The sequence below is a fragment of the Nannobrachium achirus genome (assembly GCF_963921795.1).
Source record: "Nannobrachium achirus genome assembly, chromosome: 19".
NCBI lineage: Eukaryota > Metazoa > Chordata > Actinopteri > Myctophiformes > Myctophidae > Nannobrachium > Nannobrachium achirus.
This window is the reverse complement of record NC_137826.1, coordinates 45,183,914-45,196,951: the sequence shown is the minus strand read 5'-3', so window position 1 is coordinate 45,196,951 and position 13,038 is coordinate 45,183,914. Positions and strand designations below refer to the sequence as shown.

The following is a 13,038-nucleotide window of genomic DNA, read 5'->3' as shown; positions in this document are numbered from 1 at the left end:
CAGGAAGTGACTGGACCGGTCATGTAGGTTAGCTTCATGGCCAAGGTTTAGTAATAGCAAAGATTGTTAATTTAGGAAGACACACCATCCCAAACATTCTGCCACGAGCCCGTTTAGACCTAGAATTATTTAATGCTTTAACTGTTGAAAAATAGCAGATATCCAAGCTCACAGCGCGGCTGCAAGCTTGTAGATCTGATATTTTTGAAAGATCGTGTTTTTTTTTTGCAAGTCTTTGAATATATCTTTTTAAAAGCGAAAAAGATTTTGTAACTCAAATATTTGCTTCTGGGGGGTCCCTGGAACAACATATTTTGAGATGGGCATCTGCGGCCAAAGAAATGAAGGGAACAAAATGTTCACTTAATTTATTTGAATTTATGTGAGTATAGTATACTGTATTACTGCTCAAAGAAATCTCAAAGAAGTAAGGGAACATTTTGTTCCCTTCATTTCTTTGGGCAGTGTACATGTAATTTTGGGGGTCCTTGACAAGAAAAGGTTTGAGATCGACTGATTTAGAAGAAGGATTTAGAAGACATTTATAGAATCGGGTCAAAAACATTCAGAGACTTGCACAAATGTTCACGATTTTTCAAAAACAGCAGATCTACAAGCTCGCAGCGTGGCACTCGGTGCCGCACTTTAAGCTTGTATATCTGCTATTTTTTATAGTTAAAGCATAAGATGAGGTTCAAAATGGTTCAAATCTAAAGTGACACAGATTTGCGTTCAGGTCTAAATGGTACACAAATACTACAAATGGTCTCCTAAGTGGGTGCCATCTGACGGCAATTTTTTGCAGTGGAGGAAGAAGATAAATGATGATCTGGAACGTGTCCGTTCAAATGGCCACAACTCTATAAAACAGTTTTATAACTCTATAAAAGTTTTATGTTTTTTAATATAATCTGGTAATAAAGAGCAGATCATGGCATATATTAAATTTGGCGGACATCACATGTTGGAATGAATCTCTGCATACAGCAGCAGCATATTGCACATTATTAAATGCAATTGACATCACAGGTCACATTTCTTTAGTGAAGTTAAATGCAACTGACATCGCAGGTCACATTTCTTTAGTGAAGTTAATAATACCAGAGACAGTGGCAGAGAGAGAGCGAGGCCGACAATAGCGGGGATTTAAAATCAACTGCAACATGTCAGTTTTGGTTTAACATTTAAGCGTTTGGCACAGACGTTAGACAGCATTAGGGATCGGACGATATTAGAATTTCATGTCACGGTTATTGTGACCAAAATAATAGCGGTTTACGATATTACCGCGATAATCAAAATATCCCCAATATCCATTATTCTGGGGCAGAACGTTATAGAAAATAGCAGATGTACAGGTATAAGCTCACAAGCTTGCATTCACTCGAGACAGAGTCAGGATGGCTTACGCCACTCAAAGGAAGAGGTACAACCGAGTGGGCATTCCCCTTTCTTTGATGATGGCTTGCCAGATTGACAAGCTTGTAGATCAGCTATTTTTAAGACTGTACTGTATCAAGTACATCATTTACAGGTCGGTTTTATCAATTATAGAGGGTTTAAGTCGTACCAGATATGCAGCTCGGCAAATAAAAGGTGAATTGATCCCAGCGCATGACAGAGGACAATTTCACGATGAATTAATTCTCAATGGTACGATTATTGTGAGTGTTTTTATCACGATAAACGACAACAGCGACTATCGTCCCATCCCTAGACAGCACACATTGGACCCATAGATTAAAGCTAAATAAAATCAGAAGACGAAGCACTGTGTTTCCTAAACTATTAGTACAATATGTCAAATTATGTTTTAGTAATATTGTTCTTGCTGTTCTACATACAACTAGAAATTGAATGTTGAGGCTTGAAGATTATCTCTTTTTATATATTAAGGTTTTATGGAAGATGATTTTGAACATGTATTCCATTTGCTAATTCAATTGTTCTTGTTCTTGCTGGCTTCTATAATGGAATCCAAATGACTGAAAATCAGTCATGAACTCAGACTGAGAACTTTAATCCACATGGGCCAGACAGTAGGGCTGTCACGATTATTACATTTTACATGACGATTAATTGTCACTCAAATAATTGAGATTACCGATTAAATTGTGATTTTGTAGTTGACAATTACATTTATGTTTGGCTTGTAGGCTTTGAAGTTGCTCATGGCAGATATGACACTATTATACAAAAAAATTACTGACATATTTGACAACTTTATACTTAAAAAAGAACACTGATAGTGGAAAGAGCAGATCTACAAGCTCACAACGCGTCGCAATGCGACGCGTTGTGAGCTTTCCACTACTTTTGAAAATGTTTGAAAATATATTAAAGATTTTCAACATGGTAACAATTATGACGATTATGACAAAATATTTGTGATTATGTCAAATAATTGCGATTAGACGATTATGTAATAATTGTGACAGGCATACCAGACAGTACAGGTTGTCACTGCTCAGCTATCAATGCAAGGCAGCCCTGCCTTCAGTGGATTAGACAAACCCACTAATCCACTGAATTACAACGCATAACACTATTATGACATTAGAATTGTATGATTGGGAACAGCAATAAACTTGAACGAATAAAAGTTGTCCAGTGCTTGACAGGTTGGCAACTTGAATTCTATTGTACTTCTAAGGTGTTAGGGTTAGGGGATCTACAAGCTTACAACGATCTACAAAAACTCTGCAAATCTGTGAATACTCACACAGTTTTTTGGGGCGAACGCTTCTGGAAAACTGAAGATTTTTCACCATTGTCATCATGTCCAAAATGACGGACACCAGATATGGACATACTGTATACCTGAAGCAGACAGAGAGTACAACACATGGCAGGACTAAACAGGACATCAATATCATACATTTTGTCTATGAATTAAGTGCAAAAGGCCGTGAGGAGCGCAGTCCTCGGTGAGGCCACACCTGTCTGATTCTAACACCTTAACAAGAGGCAGGCAGCTAGAACAGTGCTTCTCAAAACATTCTGGGCTCAGGGCACCCTTGTAAATAACTTTTTCATCCACGACACTGTGAATTATGTTGTTACTTTACAGTATCTTACGTTTATGTCAAATATGTAAATATTTCCCCAAAAGATACAGTATATGCCATGAGGAAAACATGAGAGAATATCTGTTTCCATTAATAGGACAGATCGTAAATTCATTTTATACTTGGCGTTTAACCACTTGAACCCCAGAATCCCTAATCTGGGGGGGGGGGGGTCCGCAGATGTTTTTTATTTTTATTTTTTTAACCCGACCAAAATAGTACAGTATAAGTGTATACATGGTATCTGGACATTTCTTAAGTGACATTTCTAAAGTGACATCGGACTTTTGAGACCTTTTTAGTACCTTCTGATCAAACATTGGTCAATGGTCAAATGGTCAAATATTAGAGGCAGAATTTGTGAAAATAGCAGATCAACATGCTCACAACCATGTGAATAGCATCAAACAGGGATAGGAATAGATAGTAATGCCTACTCCTACAATTCCAAGTGCTCGTCGGGGTGGGGGGTCCCCAGTTCAAATATGATTATTTTGGGGGTCACAGCCTGAAAAGGTTGAGAACCACTGATCTGGGGGATACACCAAAAATAGACAATCTACAAGCTTGTAGATCTGCTATTTTTGGTGAAGAGACTGTGTACTGTAGGCTGAAAAAGATCACACCAAGTACAGTGCAACTCAGTTCCGTTTTAAGTCTGTAATGAAGTCTAAGTGGTTAAACTGAAGTGATATTGATAAATTCCACATATTATCAAAGTATTCTGAGGCACCCACTTTGAGAAGCCCTGAGCTAGAACATGCCTGCCTCTCTACAGCTAACTAACCTGTTAACCAGAACAACTACTACTGTATACTGCATGAAAATACAAAACCCACAATGACATACGTGCTGAAACATGCTGCTCATAACTGCCCACGTACAGCAAAGAAAAAGTTATTCTACTAGTAAGGCCATGCCAAACTGATCATCAAATACTCCTCACACAACTTACAGAAAATCTACTCTTGCTTTCTCAACTGTTTTGGGTACTTCTAACATACATAACATAACATACATAACATACATACATACATACATACATAACAATTTTACATTTATATTAAAGTTTTTCCATGACCATTATATTATACAATACAACTCATGCATCAAGGGGTTCTTCTGTTAAAGGGTTGTTATTATAAGATTTTGGCATTTTATAATATTGTGCACTTAATGCAGGTTTCAGTGCCACTACCACTTAACACTAAAGATTGTGCCGTACATTTATTGTACGCTGTCCCTGTTAAACAAACAAATTAATAAAAAATAAACCTTCACCCATCAGGAAAATGATTAGTTATTCCATGTTAGGTCCCACGAATAAATGTTAAGACAACAAAATGTTGTTACAGTAACAGCTTTGCTAGAGCTAAAAGGACAACAAAGTTCAGTTTCAGATCACTTTCATTAAACAACCCATTCAGGCCTAGAATTATGGAATGCTTTAACTATTGAAAAATAGCAGATATACAAGCTCAAAGCTTGTATATCAGCTATTTTTCAATAGTTAAAGCATAAAATAATGGTTAAAGTGGTTAAAATCTAACGCGACTCGGGCACGTTCCAGGTCTTTGACAGTTAAACCACTGAAGCCCTATGTTATAGGTCGTACAAGGGTGTGGTGTGGGGCTAAAAAGTAGCAGATCTCTGCTGTTTTCTAAACATTTTCCGCCTACAGTGACTTATTGGGTTAGACCTTTACAGCTCCATTTGTACACTCTCAGAGTTATGTTGGTCCTTGAAATTAAAAAAAGTTTTGAGATCCACCGGTATAGTAATTTCATAGCAGACATGAGGTCCTCCAGATACCAGCTCTGACAGTGTGATACAGTAGACCAGTTCCGGAAACGGTACCAAATGTGATGGAACCCATTCTTGGTTCCTCAATGTTGGACTCGGTTCCCTCCGGTTTTCGGATACCAACCCCAAAGCCCTGTCCAGGGTATATAGGAAATGTTCGGTGAGTTGTGTTTTCTGATGTGCAAAATTTCCGAACTCTCATTCGGTCTAATTCTTTTCAGAAGTCACGAGGGACATAATGTTATGGTCGAAAATGACCTTTTGACCGAAATCTTCGGTTTCGGTCGAAGTATGGACAGGGCTAAACAATGATATGACAGAAACAGGCAGCGAAAAACAGCCGCGCTATATTCACCGAAAAGATTTGGTTGTGGACGGAAAAAGGCGGTCAAAGTACAGGAGTTGTAACTCCAGTTCTCAAAGTGGGTTTAACCCATTTAAACCGGGAAAGCATTTAAATTTTTACGTTGGCTATTCAAAAATACACGTACGAGCTCGCACATATGCTATTTTTGAACATTTTTGCAAAGTCTTGTGAGTGTGTGAGAAGAACTACTGAAGGCATCTAGTAGAATCGGCCTGGGTTCATCATAAGCGGTTTAATTCTTGTAGACCGTCGGCGTGACGTCGTTGAGGCTGAACGACACAAAGGCGATGCGCTCCAGCTCGCTCTCGGCGCCGCACTCCATCAGGCACGAGAAGCGCTCGGCGTCGGCGTCGTACGCCAGGTCCGAGTAGCCGGCGGGGCCGCTGTGCACCACCCACGGCGCGTCCCAGCCCGACGAGTGCAGCGGCGAGCGGTTCAGGTAGACTCCCAGGTCCCGGCGGCTGCGCCCCCGGCTGGTCGGGTGCGAGAACAGCAGCCAGGTCTGCGCGTCCGACGACAGCAGCGAGGTGCTGCCGCCGCGGCCGCTCGCCGCGTCGTCGTTCACCACGAACTCGGGCGCCGGGAAGCCCACCACGCTGCCCTGGCAGCCGCCGTGCGCCTGCTCCACCAGCTTGGGGCTGGCGCGCGGGCGGTCGAAGTAGAGGCCGGCGTTGGCGCTCAGCGCCTCCAAGCGGTGGCCCCGCGTGTTGCGGGCGTTGCAGTACACGTGGCTGCGGCCCTCGTGGTCGATGATCTCCGCCATCTCGCACTCGCACGACTTCCCCTGGGAGGAAGAAATGATATGACTGCTTATATCCTTATAAACTTTATATTTACCATCAATGATAATACTTCTACAATACATTATGATATCTGAGTCTAAATGTCTCCACTAGGGATGGGACGATAAGAGATATTATCGTTTATCATGATAAAAAACACTCACGATAATCGTATCGTGGAGATTTAATTTATCGTGATATCGTCCTCCGTCATGCACTGGGATCAATTCACCTTTTATTTGCCGAGCTGCATATCCGGTACCACTTACACCCTCTACAATTCGTAAAAGGTACTTATAATATACATACTTAATAGTCTTTTTTTCACTCTCTATCTATTAATGTCTTTGCCAAAAAATGGCCGATCTACTAGCTCACAACGCAGATCTGCTATTTTTTGGCAAATGTTCTGCGCCAGGATAATAGATTTTGATTATCGCGATAATGTCGTAAATCGCGATTTCTTTTGTCACAATAATCTTGATATGACATTTTCATAACCCATCCCTAGTCTCCACTAGGTCTGATAGCTATTGTTATGGTTCAGCTCATCCTTGAAGCAGTACAACTGTGATCTCTGACGTGTGCCTCCTGGCAGAAATACCGTACCACTGACAAGACTGTTATTGTACTTCTCCCTTTGATATCTTGTACATAAAGCATAACCATCACCACCTAGTCCTAGAATATTGTCTGGTCTCCTAACTGCCTCATTGATTATTACTGACTGATCAGAATTCCAGCCCACCTGCAGCATGGTGCCCAGGTGCCAGGTCTGGCCCAGGTCGTCGCTGTACACCGAGAAGGCGCGCGGGTGCACCGTGAGCGGCACGGGGAAGGAGAAGCACTTGAAGCGGATGTAGTAGGCGTAGGCCGGCACGATGAGCCGCCCGCCGGCCAGCTGGATGCCGTGGCCGGGGCCCACGCCGAACGTGGCCCAGCGCCGCGCCGTCTTGCCCACCTAGGGGTGGGGGCGATATGGAAAAACACAATATCACAATATATTTCCAAGCTGTATCACGATACACGATCTTATCACGATTATTTTTTTCATGTTGGTTTTTATGGTTATTTTTCAAGTTACTTAACAGTACAACAAAAACTAAAGGAAAAAAGAGTAACAGACCATTTAGACCAGTGGTCCTCAATGTGGGGTCCAGGGACCATCTGGGCTCCTTTTGGGAGGTCTAAATTTGACCCTTACAAGAATGTAACTCTGACAGTATAAAAATTTAACCAAATTGGTTGCTTCCCAATTTGTTTCAGAACTACTGCTTTAGACCAAAATGCAGGTTTAAATGAATTCTGCAATGAATCTCTGTATTAACAATTCAACTGGATTTTTTTATAAGGCTCCCTCATTGTATCACGATATACAGTATATGATATCTCTGAAAAGGCATATATTGTGGAGACATTGTATCGTCTCAACGATATTCATCACCATAATCGCCCACCCCTATACCCACCACAGAGTCGGTGAGGTCGCGGGCGGCGCCCCAGGTGCGGCCGTGGTCCTGGCTGGTGACGCAGCACAGGCGCGCCCGGTTGCGGCCCGTGATGATCTGCCGGCCCTCGGGCGTGTTGCTCAGCACGCAGATGAAGAACAGGAAGAGCGTCTGGCTGCTCTGCTCGTAGACCGGGCAGGGGTTCATGGTGCGGTGGTCCGGCAGGCGGGCCGTCGACAGCTCCTCGCAAGAGGACCACTTTGAAACACGACACACTACGATGAGAAACACTCGAGGTACAAGTAGGTTCACCTCGCCTGATTTCCGACTCGGCTGACGCTTGAGTCTGACATTGTGCCCTGTCTGAATGATTTACGGGGGAGGGACTTTTGTGCAAGCGTGATCGCGACGCACGTGATCGCGACACACGGTGTCATTGTCCTATTGTGACAATGACAATCACTGTCCTATTGTGCTAACAGATGAGTAGACCTCTGCCCTTCTATGTGCCCGACCTCATCCATTTTTCTCCTCGCAAAAAAGTGTGTCAATTTGCAAAATTGCTGCTGCTGATTCAGGATCCAGTTTGTCTTTTAGTAAATCTGACCCTAGATCTGTACCTGGGAGACATTGAAAACAAATCTTTCCAGTCCAGTATCAGACCTTTCCAGGAAGTTCAGTTGCATGTGCTTTAATTCTTACAATAAACAAGCTATTTTATTTGTGAAATTACATATTTACACGTGTGATATATCTTTTTTTGGCTGTGTACGATAGTTTTCTTTCATATACGATCATTTAAAGCGCCACAGTGAATTGACCAATGGATGTGAGATTGCACACAAGCATGCAGCATTGGCAAAGGCAGGGAGTGAGGAAGCCAATTTTCCCATATACATAAATATATAGCATTTCTGTGAACTCTCACTTCAATTTACAGACAGGGGAATGACTCATAGTAGTAGTGCCAGACGCGTTTCCAATTGTCTAATTGTGCGCTCCTCTTTACACTGTAGCCATATGACACACATGCACACACACACACACACACACACACACACACACACACACACACACACACACACACACACACACACACACACACACACACACACACACACACACACACACACACACACACACACACACACACACACACACACACACTGATTCCTACACAATTAACAAAATATGTAAATTTATGTTTCAGTAATATTGGACACTTACAAACTGCACAGAGAGTTCAGCCTTTTGGCCAAGCTGGGGGGGGTCAAAAAAAGCCCCACCAAAACATTATTATTTTTTTTTGTCGACAAAATCAACTGTAGATTTAGTATAACGCCCATGACCACCCTACTGTACGCACCCGCCCACCTGAGAGCACCACAATCTGCTGACTCTTTGAAGAGAGGACTAAAGACCTACCTCTTTAACAAAGCATTTTTTGTGCCACACTGGCCTTATGCCTAGGTTTTATGCCCTCATGTTTCAAAAGTTTTGCTCAGTTTCTTAGACGTTTTTAGTGGTGTGATGATCCATATTATGCATTTGGCTACTGTAGCCCTTTGAGATTTTAACAAAGATGAGATTTTGTTAATTTTCTTACTTAGATTTTCTTTTCTTTTTTTGTATGTATTAATTTGTTTCGTTATTTGTTTTACTACTACAGGTAAAACTCAAATGAAGCGTTGAATCACACTTGCGCGAAGTGAGCGGTGCAAACACGACACACATACATATCTCCTTGTATGGGCCGTTCTGTCCGTGTCTCCATACAAGGAGAGGGGAAATCTCGCTCTTTCGAATGACCGTCATTTCGACAAAGGAGCATCGGGAGGGTTAGCGACTCACCCCACGGAGGTTAGGTTTAGGGTAAGGGTTAGAGTTGGGTGTCGAACAGATGACCCGTAATAACAGCGAAACGCTCCCACCGTACTAATAAAATTCAGCTAAAACACACAAAGTGAAACATAGTAGGAGCGGTTTGCACCGCTCAAAAACAACCCTGACCTGTACGGCTCCGTCGTCTTGCAGCGCCCCCCTCCTCATGACCAGCACCTTGGCGTCGCTGTCCGAGGGGGAGGACCTCTCCTCGGCGAAGGCCAGGAAGGTGCGCTGCTCCCTCAGGTAGATGAGAGCAGGGATGCGGTAGGTCAGACCCCCGGGGCCAGGCTGCTTCTCAAACAGGGTGGTCTTCACCGGCTCCACCACCGCGCTCCTGCTGCTGGACGGCCTGTTCCCCATGACGGTGACGACGAGTGATGATGACGACGGGACCGCTCAGTCAGTCAGTGGGTTCCTTCCTGCACACAAAACAAAAAGCACCAGGCAGGAACATGCAGAGAATGTTAGAGAGGCAGGGGTCTTCAACCCTAGGGGGTCCTCAGAGTTACTACTTAACAGGGGGTCCTCCAAATCTTTGTGTGATAGAAACTTTTTTTCTCCTTTTTTATATGAACTACTTCGAACCTCAGCGTCTATATTTGGAGAACTTTAGACAAAAATAGCAGATCTACAAGCGCTGCGAGGCGTTGAGAGCTTATAGATTGGCTATTTTCTGCAAAAAGCTTTGGTGTAGAGTGGAAAAAGAGCAGACTAAGTACAGAGTGAAAGTTCAAGTTTATTAAGTATTGACGGTTCAAGTGGTTAAATATCTGAAAACACGGGGCGCCCGCTGGCCTAGTGGTCTAGGCGCATACCACATACTAGGCTATGATGCCTGCTGGCGTCGCCGGTTCGATTCCCGATCCAGATGACCTTTGCCACATGTCATTCCCCATCTCTCTCCCCATTTCCTGTCAGTCTACTGTGTCCTATCAAATAAAGGCATAAAAAGCCCCAAAACAAATCTTAAAAAAATATATATATATCTGAAAACACAAATTGACATGAATCCAAAATACACTGATGATTGTGCTGTCAAACCATGAAACTATATGGAATCTATGACACGGTTGTGTGGGTCCCTGCTTCATCTTTCTCTTAACTAAGAGGTCCTTGGCCTGAAAACGGTGAAGACCCCTGTTAGAGAGGAAGGGTCTGACATTTCTAAAAGGGCCTTTTGGTGAAAATATCGAAAATAGCAGACCTCCAAGCTCACAACGCGTCGCAGTCGGCTACGGTATTTTCGGTGCTTGATATACCACACTGAACTAAGCATAATCAAGTCAATGCTGGAGATGTGGCGTAATGGCATTGATTTCTACACAGAGAGGGCAATTCTTTCAACATTCAACATGCAGCATTCTAGTTCAGGAGAGTTAGGACATGGCAATTCTCTTGAATGCTGCCTTCAGGTATGGCATGGAAAGAGGTTTGCCTTTCTTTCTTTCTTTTAGTAAAAACTGCATTCATGGTCTGGAGAGGACACTTTTTACAGACAGGTAAAAGGGCAGGGGTTCAAGCCCCTTTTGATGTCTGTGTGTGCAATGCCTGGCACCAGGGGTCATAAATATGTCCGTACACGGACAAATGTGTCCGTAGCAAAGACTTAGCATTGTAATTGGCAAATTTTAGATGTTCTGTTTTACACACCATTATAATGTTCTTATTTTGGTCATAAGACCCACATTTCTGAATGCCAAGTCTCCAGGTTTTCTTCAGAATATGTATGACATTGATTTACTATGACATTATATATTAAGGAGTCCACTAGGAGGCTACTAGTCATTCCCAAATGTTATATTTGTAAGGACCCTAGTGTACACAAATGTTTGGTTCCATTTGAATGCTCTCAGAGTCACAGGCCTGTTATGGTCATTCAGGGATTCAGGGCTAACTCTTTATGTGTTTCTGGTAATAATATTGTCCACTCATTTTGTATGTCCATGGCAATAAATGGAACAATATACTGTACAGGTATGGGTGGGGTGAGTGCAACAGTTAATTAAAACAAGACCAGGTCAACCTGGTTGTGCCAGACCCCCTGTCATCATCATTTATGACATCATGCCTTTTGTAGGCATGTCATCATCATGTCATCATCATATATACCCTTTATATAGAAAACCCGGACAGACATTTGCTTATGTAGGCCTACCCATTTCATGGGTCTGGCAAATAGACCAGGTCAACCTGGTTGTGCCAGACCCCCTGTCTGTCATCATCATTTATGACATCATGCCTCTTGTAGGCATGTCATCATCATATATACCCTTTATATAGAAAACCCGGACAGACAGACCGACATTTGCTTATGTAGGCCTACCCATTTCATGGGTCTGGCAAATATTTCATCAATTATAAACAATGTGGGGGAATGCAAACATCGCACATCTGGAAGCTTGTTGTTATGTTGTTAGCTTGTAGATTGAAAGTGGCTAATTTAATTACAATTTCACCAGGAAACTGTAATCCAAACGAGACTGTATAGTGTATACTGTATCATAGTGTCTATCTCTGAAAGATCCTGTACACTGTTTGTCTAATCTAACAACATAACAGTTGTGGGGAACCCAGTAGCACCATATTTTTTCAAATGGAGGGTCCACAACTCACTTAGCACCCTACACATCAAGTTGGGGGTCCTTGACATAAAAAGGGTTCACAACCACTGCTATACAGACAGTAAATAGTAAATACTGTATACAGTGCATGTAAAGCCACATATCTTGTTGCGGCCCCTATATCTGTGTCCTGTCTGTCTGTCTTTCTGTATGTCTACTCATTCCAAAGCTATACATTCATATGTAGCCATGATGTAGCATCCATCTTCATGTACACATTATGACAAGCTGTCACAGATATCAAACGCTTACATAAAATCAATAGCTGTGCATTTACCTTCACATGGAAGCAGATCTCAGTGTGTTTATCACCATCACCATCATCATAACCATTATAAGAATAGCTCGTGATGTTCCTCCTGATGTCTGTGATGCTGCCTGCTACTGATCCAAGTCCAACACAATAAGTCACATGCACCACGCACCGACCGTTCCCTATGTGTTTATTAAGCCAACAGATCAGCTTCTATGTGAACGTTTAAAGTGTTGTTATGTTGTATAGTTAGTTATATATGCAGGTCTTTGCAGCAGCAGCAGCAGCTTGCAGCAGCAGGATCAGGAAGGATGTGATGATTGCATAAAAAAATAACAAGTTGCCCTCACTCACCATACGGCGCATGCGCACTTTGACGGCAGAGGCGTCAATTGGGTATGGCAAAGCTGCCATACCTTGGCTACAGCAGGACTCTGGAGGAAATAATAAAATGTACTTTTCATCGTGCCTGTTGCGAGGGCGCGCGTGCAAGACACCAGCCATGTTGCCATACCTTAGCTTTTTGCTGAACTGACGCTACTGTTTGACGGCCTGTCAAAATAAAAGCATCGCAAACTGTAAACCCTTTTATTTTATGTATGTTGTATGTATTTTTATTCATTTTTTTTGTATGTTCCTTGCAGTGAGCTTTTATTTATCAAAATCCCTATATCCTACGGATACTTATGTGTTTTTATTTGTTTTAAATGTTAATAATAATATTATTATTATGAAACGGGGAGCAACACGCATGCCATTGGTTTGGACTGGAGGAGCTCTGGTGTTGCCATGCGGTTACCTAGGCAACAGCA

The 13,038-nt window shown here is 42.5% G+C and overlaps 1 protein-coding gene across 1 annotated transcript; it reads right to left on the bottom strand.

The window, feature by feature from the left end:
- Nucleotides 1–5,470: 5,470 nt before the first annotated feature.
- Nucleotides 5,471–12,292, bottom strand: neu3.1 (sialidase 3 (membrane sialidase), tandem duplicate 1; the record flags this gene model as incomplete). The annotated part of the gene is made up of 5 exons (XM_080749490.1): nucleotides 12,251–12,292; nucleotides 9,479–9,771; nucleotides 7,490–7,726; nucleotides 6,769–6,981; nucleotides 5,471–6,022 (listed from the first exon to the last, which is right to left on the bottom strand). The coding sequence occupies exons 2-5, from the start codon at nucleotides 9,710–9,712 to the stop codon at nucleotides 5,471–5,473; spliced, it is 1,236 nt and encodes a 411-aa protein (XP_080605616.1). The 5' UTR covers nucleotides 9,713–9,771; nucleotides 12,251–12,292.
- Between the last annotated feature and the right edge of the window lie 746 nt (nucleotides 12,293–13,038).